We start from the raw sequence: 7,963 nt of genomic DNA, 5'->3' as shown, positions 1-7,963 counted from the left end.
CGGTACGGGCGCGACACTGAGGGTTGCAATCCGTTGCCGGTCACGAAAAAAGACAAAAAGGAAAAAAAAAAATTTCTTATAAAGTCCATATAGTACCAATTATAGTTGAGTCAGTAATACAGAGCTTTACATGAAATGATTGACATGATATTTAAATATCTTAAATTGTGTATCCTAAATGCTACACAATAGATGGTAGTATTTTGCAAGCATTCTTACATGGAGCAAATTGCTTTATAAATTTTCTAAATCTGTTTTCTGGATTATACTGAAGTTCATTATTGGGATTTTTCTGTGTTTAAATTTTGTTTTCCCCAAAAAAATGCATATTTCAAACTTGGAGGTGTTGTGAAATTTTGAATTCATGTTTAAAATAAACTCTAATCATCTGAGGCTAATGTCATTAAAATTTACCTTTCTATTTTTTCTCGTTCATTAAAACTTTTTAGAAAATTCATTTACATCAAGCAGGCCTCACCTGGACGTAGTTCTTTCAAGGGAAAACCCAACTGCAAAGACGAGCAGATCACACATTCCTGTGAAAAGTATTGCTTCTTTTCCTGTAAAGGTAGTATAAACTATGTCCGAATACCAGAATTTCATTTCCTCATATCTTAGTTTCCATATAGAGCACATGGAAGAGTGGCTATTTTTTTTTTTTTGAAGATCCCTAATTCAGATAAATGCCAGACCGAACAGAGAGAAATATCCACATTTTTTAGGTTACTGTAAAATACCATTACTTTCGTCTTATGATATGACTTGTCTGTTTTGTTTATCCTGTCTTTGGAAATACTATGCATTTTTAGACTGAAACATCTGGATCTATAATTAATTTAAGCCTTCTCAACTTTTTACAAAGGAAAGTTTCATGTTGAAATATATCTTGCCAGCTTTGTCCAATGCAGGGTATATGTGTGTGTCTGTAAATGCGAGAGAGACAGACCTTTAGTGAATAATGCTATCAGTGATGTGATAGTGTGACCTTACTTAAGTAATTTCCTTTCTATCTGTGGCAATGACTTTTTTTTCTGTTTTCCAAGAATTCTGTAGCAAAAAACTACCTGTCAGTTTTAAGGTTTTCTCCTTCCCTAAAACGTCTTTATACTACAAGGGAACAGCTACTGAGAAATGTAATGTTGGGTTTTTTTTCCCCAAAAAAGTTAAGCAGATGAACTCATTCTAGAATTCTCATAGTCTTTATAAGTCCTTCAAAAGAGGGCCGGCACGGTGGCGCACTGGAGAGTGTGCCGCTTGGGAGCATGGCGGCGCTCCCGCCGAGGGTTCGGATCCCATGTGGAGACCGGTTCCCACTCACTGGCTGAGCGCGGTGCGGGCGCAACACCGAGGGTTGCAATCCCGTTACCGGTCAGTAAAAAAGACAAAAAGGAAAAAAAAAAAAAAAGAAAGAAAAGCTAAAATTGTTTATAGCTGGGATCATTTTAATATTGAGTATATAGGCAAGTCCTTTACAAATTTTATTTAAGTCCAAGCATTTTTCTTAATGATGTGGTATCTGAAAGACATTGGGACATATGTTTAAGAGTGGTAAACTACAAACTTTGCTGATCAGAGGACCAAACCTCAGTTTTAAGAATTTAGATGTGGAAACAACAGTGCAGTTAGGTGAGTAATCAGCTATAACGGTGTACATTCAGGTAACAGTGTGGATTCAGTGTCCTCCTTTTTGTGAGTGTAAATAATTTTATACCTTGTATTTATTCTACCCTAAATGAACTTGAAACTTGAAATTATTTTTCAATTTAATTTTGGCATAGAACTTACCTAAGATAGTTTTACTTATTCCAGACACATAGTAGGAATGTTAAACAGAAGCACAGGTGTTCTTTTCTCTAATCAATAATTCTGTATTTAACAAGATGTCCAAACATAAGGCGGCTCATGGGAAGCAAGCTTTAGTAACATCAGAATCCTCATCCAAAGTACCTGATGAAGTAAGGCAACGCTGCATCAGCTCCTTTGTTCAGAAATATTTGAAAGTTTGTAAGACAGAGGACGAGGCTCTTAACAAGGTCAGAATTGCATAATGTAATTTAACTGAAGACACAAACTTAGTAACTACTCGTATTACATTGAATAAAAAAACTCATGGGCACAATAATAAATAACTTTATTCATTTTCTCTCCACTGCTTTTTATTTTTTATTTATTTTTATTTATTTATTTTTTTTAAAGATGGCCAGTAAGGGGATCTTAACCCTTGATTTGGTGTTGTCAGCACCACACTCACCCAGCAAGCCAACCGGCCATCCCTATATGGGATCCGAACCTGGGGCCTTGGTGTTATCAGCACCGCACTCTCCCGAGTGAGCCACGGGCCAGCCCTCTCCACTGCTTTTTCAAAACCAAGCTGTGGGACTGGTTCTTTCTTCCCTCTTGGATGACTTTTTTGGTTTTCTTAAATTATAAAGAAATTCCCCTGGTTACTTCTAGTGATAAAAACTGTCTTCGTCCCATGATTTTCATTCATATCAAGGCCAGGAGAACATTAATCTGAGTAGGGTCTGCACCCCTTTAGATGGCTCGTATACACAACTTCTGGAGTACTACCAAGACACTCAAAGGAAATGTTCACTGGAGTATTTCAGATTTTGGATTTTTGGACTTGGGATACTTATGATGAAAATATTACAAAATCTGGAAAAAAAAAAAAAAACCCAAATCAGAAGTACTTCTGGACCCAAGCATATTGGATAAGAGATACTCAACCTGTTCTTACACCTACCTGTGTTCATTTATGGGTCATGCCTGGTCTCTTGGAGGCACTTGTGTTTGCAACCTCTAATAAAGACCTTGTTTTCCAAATTGGAACCTTCTAAACCAGTGGCAATAGTTGTAGTCTCCTATCCCCAGGCATATCTTTAAGAATCCATGTGAAAATTAATAGGGAATGGTGGGGACTACAGCTTACCAGATAGAATAAGTCCCATTTAAAGTGGGGTAGATGCTTTTCAGCTACATGTGACTTATGCAGTTTTGGAAATTCAAGTCCAATATTTATAGATTTCTATTCTTTCAAGAATTTTTATGTTAAAGTCTTTGTTTAAAATACTGTTAGACAAATACATCTTCAAACACTAGATTTAGGCTTTATGCTGCCCTTCTCCTGATTGAGGCTAATTCATATTGCTCTGGGGATTATAAAAAGAACCATGGGTGGATGCAACAAGAAATAGATTTCGGGTCAATGTGAGGAAGACTTTTATAACTTATATGCTGTCCATGAAACAGCTGCTTCACAAAGCAGTGAGATGTCAATTGCTAGAAATGTTTGAAATATAAGCTAAATTATCACACGATACGATTCTTGCATTAGGAGTGAGGATTTAAGGGCTCTTTTATTAACAGCTTTGCTAAGATATAATTCATGTACCCTACAATTTGCCCAATTAACATGTTCAATTCCATGACTTTTTGTATATTCACAGAGTTGTGCAACCAGTGCCACAATCAATTTTAAAACATTTCCATCATCCCAAATAAATACCTTGTACCCTTTAGCGATCACATTCCCTCTTACCCTCCAGGCCTAGGCAACCACTAATCTACTTTCTGTCTCTCCAGATTTGCCTATTCTGGACATTTCATAAAAATAGAGTCATATAATCTGTGGTACTTTCGTGACTGGCTTAATGTTTTCACTTAGCATAATGTTTTCAAGGGTCATCCATGTTATAGCATGTATCATTATCTCTATTTCTAAATAATATTCCATTTTACAGATATACACATTTTATTTATCTATTCTTCAGCTACTTTGGGTTATTTCCACTTTGGAACTATTATCAACAGTGCTGCTGTGAACATTTGTGTACAAGTTTTTGGATGGACATATGTTTACATTTCCTTGAGCATGTATCTAGGAGTGGAATTACTGGGTCATGTGCCTACTCTATATTTAGCTTTTTGAGGAACTCTGAAACTGTTTTCCAAAGTGGCTGCATCATTTTACATTTCCATCAGCTCTGTATAAGGGTTTCCATTTCTCCACATTCTCACCAACACTTGATATTGTCTTTTTGACTATAGCTATGTCAGTGGCTGTAAAGTGGCATTTCATTGTGATTTTGATTTGCATTTCCCTAATGACGAACGATGTTGAACATGTTTTCATGTGCTTATTGGCCATTTGTATATCTTCTTTGGAGAAATGTCTGTTTAAATCCTTTGCCCATTTTTGGAGTTATTTGTCTCTTTATTGTTGAGTTGTAAGAGTTCTTTATATATTCTGGGTATAAGTCTCTTTGCGAATATAACATTTGCTAATATTTTTTCTTTTCTGTGGGTTGTCTTGTCCCTTCTATGATGGTATCATTTGCAGAACAAAAAGTTTTTCATTTGGATGTATTCCAGTCTATTAATCTTTCCTTTACTGTTTGTGCTTTGGGTGACATCTAAGAAATCAAAGTCACAAAGATTTATTCCTATGATTTTTTTCCTAAGGGTTTTATAGTTTTAGCTCTTACATTTAGGTATATGATCCATTTTGAGTTGATTTTTTTATAAGGCATGAGGTGGAAGTCTAACTTCATTCTTTAAAATATAGATATCCAGTTGTCATAGCATCATTTGTTGAAAAGACTGTTCTTTTTCCCACTTGACTTGTCACCTTTGTCAAAAAGTTGACCATAAGTATAACTGTAAATGACCATAATTTCTGGACTCTAAGTTCTATTCCATTAATCTCTGTCTTTATAACAGTAATTACTATCCTTATACCTTAATTACTGGAGCTTTATAATAAGTATTCAAATTGGGAAGTGTGAGCCATCCAAATTTGTTCTTCCTTTTCAAGACTGTTTTGGTTACTGTTGACCCCTGGGATTTCCATATGAATTTTAAGATCAGTTTGTTACTTTCTTCAAAAAAAAAATATGTAGTTTGAATTTTGATAGGGATTTCTTTTTTTTTTTTCCTTTTTGTCTTTTTCCGTGACCGGCAACGGGATCGCAACCCTCGGGGTCGCGCCCGCACCGCACTCAACCAGTGAGCGGACCAGTCTCTATATGGGATCCGAACCCTCGGCGGGAGTGCCGCCGCACTCTACCGAGTGCGCCACCGGGCCGGCCCGATAGGGATTTCTTTTTTTTTTTTCCTTTTTGTCTTTTTCCGTGACCGGCAACGGGATCGCAACCCTCGGGGTCGCGCCCGCACCGCACTCAACCAGTGAGCGGACCAGTCTCTATATGGGATCCGAACCCTCGGCGGGAGTGCCGCCGCACTCTACCGAGTGCGCCACCGGGCCGGCCCGATAGGGATTTCTTTGAAGCTGTAGATCAGTTTGTGGAGTATTGCAATCTCAACAAGTTTTGGATGTTAAAGTAACCTTGCATTTCTTGCGTAAATCCCCTTGGTCATGGTGTATAATCTCTTTTTATATGTTGCTAGATTTCACTTCATACTATTTTATTGAGGATTTTTGTGTCTATATTCATTCAGGATATTAGTCTGTAGTTTCTTGTTTCTTTTGTATGTGTGTTACTGATTTTTTTTATTGTAGTGAAATATACATGACATAAAATTTACCATTTTAACCATTTTTAGGTATACAGTTCAGTGGTATGAAGTATATTTAAAATGTGCAACCATCACCACTGTTCATTTCCAGAGCTTTTCCATCAACCCAAACAGATGTATCTATTAAAGAATATCTCTGTACCTATTAAAAAATAACTCCCCGTCCCTCTCCCCGCCCCCCCGGTAGCCTCTATTCTACTTTCTGTTTCTATGAATTTGCCTATTCTAGGTACCTCATATAATTGGAATCATGCAATATTTGTCCTTCTTATCTGACTTCTTTCACTTAGCATGTTTTCAAGATTTATCCATGTTGTAGCATTAATTCCTTTCTACAGCTGAATAATATTTCTTTGGATGTCTATACCACATTTTCACTATCCATTCATCTGTTGATGGAGATTGTAGTTTTCTTTGCTGTGATGACTTTGTCTCTTTTTTAATCTCAGGGTTATATTGGCCTCATAGAATAAACTGGAGTGTGTTCCCTCCTCTTTTATTTTTTGAGGAGTTTGTGAATGATTGCTGATTCTTCTTTAAACGTTTGGGAGAATGTATCAGTTTTTCTTTGTGGAAATTTTTAAAAATTACTAATTCATATTGTTTTAGTTCTGTGCATAAGTCAATTTCAGGAGTTTTTGCCTTTCTAGAAAGTTTCCCATTTTATCTAAGTTATTTAATTTGTTGGTATCCAGTTGTTCCTAGCACTCCATTATAATTCTTTCTATTTCTGAAGTTTTGTAGTGATGTCCCCTTTTTTATTATTGAATTTAGTAATTTGAGTTTTCTTTCTTTTTTTTTTTTTTTCCCCTTTTTTGTCTTTTTTCGTGACCAGTAATGGGATCGCAACCCTCGGTGTCACGCCCGTACCACGACCAACAACGGGATCACAACCCTCGGTGTCGCGCCCGTACCGTGCTCAGCCAATGAGCGGACCGGTCTCTATATGGGATCTGAACCCTCGGTGGGAGCGCCGCCGTGCTCCCAAGCACTGCACTCAACCGAGTGCACCACCGGGCCGGCCCTTTCTTTCTTTTTTCTTGATCAATCTAAAGTTTTGTCAATTTTATCGATCTTTTCAAAGAACTAGCTTTTGTTTTTGTTGATTGCCTCTATTATTTTTCTCGTCTTTATTTCATTTATTCCATCCTAGTCTTTTTTATTTCATACCTTCTGCTTCCTTTGAGAATGCTTGTTCTTAAAATTCTAGTTTCTTAAGACAGAAGGTTAAGTTACAGATTTGAGACCTTTTTAATAAAGCCGTTTATAGGAATAAATTTTCCTCTAGGCAGTACCTTAGCTGAATCCCATAAGATTTGGTATGCCATGTTTTAATTTTCATTCATCTCAAAGAATTTTCAAATCTCTGTGATTTCTTCTTTGATTTATTAATTATTTAGGAGTATGTAATTTAACTTCCACATATTAGTGGATTTCCCAAATTTCCTATTAATGATTTCTAATATAATATAATTGAGGTCAAAGAACATGCTTTGTATGATTTCAAGCTTTTTACATCTGTTGAGAATTGTTTTATGGCCTAACATAAGATCTGTCCTGGAAAATGTGTCCTGCGTGCTTAAGAAGCATTATGTGTTCTGTGCTTCTTTTGTGGAGTGTTCTGCGGATGTGTTAGGTCTAGTAGCTTCATAGCGTTGTTGAAGACTTCTGTTTTCTTCTTGATCTTCTGACGTGTTGCATCCATTATTGAAAAAAGAGTATTGAAATCTCCCACTTTTAGTTGTTATTTCTCTTCAATTCTGTCAGTGTTTGTATATTTTGATGCTCTCTGGTTAGGTGCATATTTGTTTATAATTGTCATATCTTCCTAATGATTGACCATTTTGTTATAATAAAATGTCTTTCTTTGTCCTGGTAACAATTTTTGTTTTAAAGTCTATTCTGTCTGATATTAGTATAGCCACTCACACTATCTTTTAGTTACTGCTTATAAGGTATACCTTTTTTCATCCTTTTATTTTCAACCTATTTGCGTCTTTGAACTTGAAGTGTGTCTCTTATAGAAAGAATATACTTGGATCACATTTTTTCATCCATTCTTCCAATCAGTTTTCTGATTGGAGTGTTTAGTTCATTTACACTTATTACATTGTTTAATAAGATAGAATTTACATTACTCATTTTGCTATTTATTTTCTATATATCTTATGTCTTTTTGCTTTTTCTAGTCTTCAATTTCTGCCTTTTGTGTTAAATGGATATTTTCAATTCCCATGTTGGTTCTTTTTTTTTTTTTTTTTTTTTTCCCTTTTTTTTTTTTTTCGTGTCCGGCAACGGATCGCAACCCTCAGTGTCACGCCCGTACCAGACCGGGACCGGCAACGGGATTGCAACCCTCGGTGTTGCTCCCGCACCTCGCTCAGCCAGTGAGTGGGAACCGGTCTATATGTGGGATCTGAACCCT

General features: G+C 36.3%; 1 protein-coding gene across 4 annotated transcripts in view; it reads left to right on the top strand.

Annotated features, from left to right (window-relative positions):
* LOC103588262 (putative exonuclease GOR-like protein) overlaps window positions 1-7,963 on the top strand; it is a 43,282-nt gene that overhangs the window by 10,149 nt on the left and 25,170 nt on the right. For 2 of the 4 annotated variants that reach the window (XM_008569906.1, XM_008569907.1), the window contains exons 5-6: window positions 450-568; window positions 1,881-2,033. The exons of 1 other annotated variant lie outside the window; for it this stretch is intronic. In XM_008569906.1, coding sequence (XP_008568128.1) covers window positions 450-568; window positions 1,881-2,033 — 272 coding nt within the window. The remainder of the gene's footprint in view (window positions 1-449; window positions 569-1,880; window positions 2,034-7,963) is intronic. One more of the 4 variants, XM_008569908.1, reaches the window with a different exon arrangement.

Source organism: Galeopterus variegatus, unplaced genomic scaffold (assembly GCF_000696425.1).
Source record: "Galeopterus variegatus unplaced genomic scaffold, G_variegatus-3.0.2 Scaffold543, whole genome shotgun sequence".
Classification (NCBI taxonomy): Eukaryota; Metazoa; Chordata; class Mammalia; order Dermoptera; family Cynocephalidae; genus Galeopterus; species Galeopterus variegatus.
The sequence above is the reverse complement of the archived record's forward strand: the minus strand, read 5'-3'. Positions and strand labels throughout refer to the sequence as shown.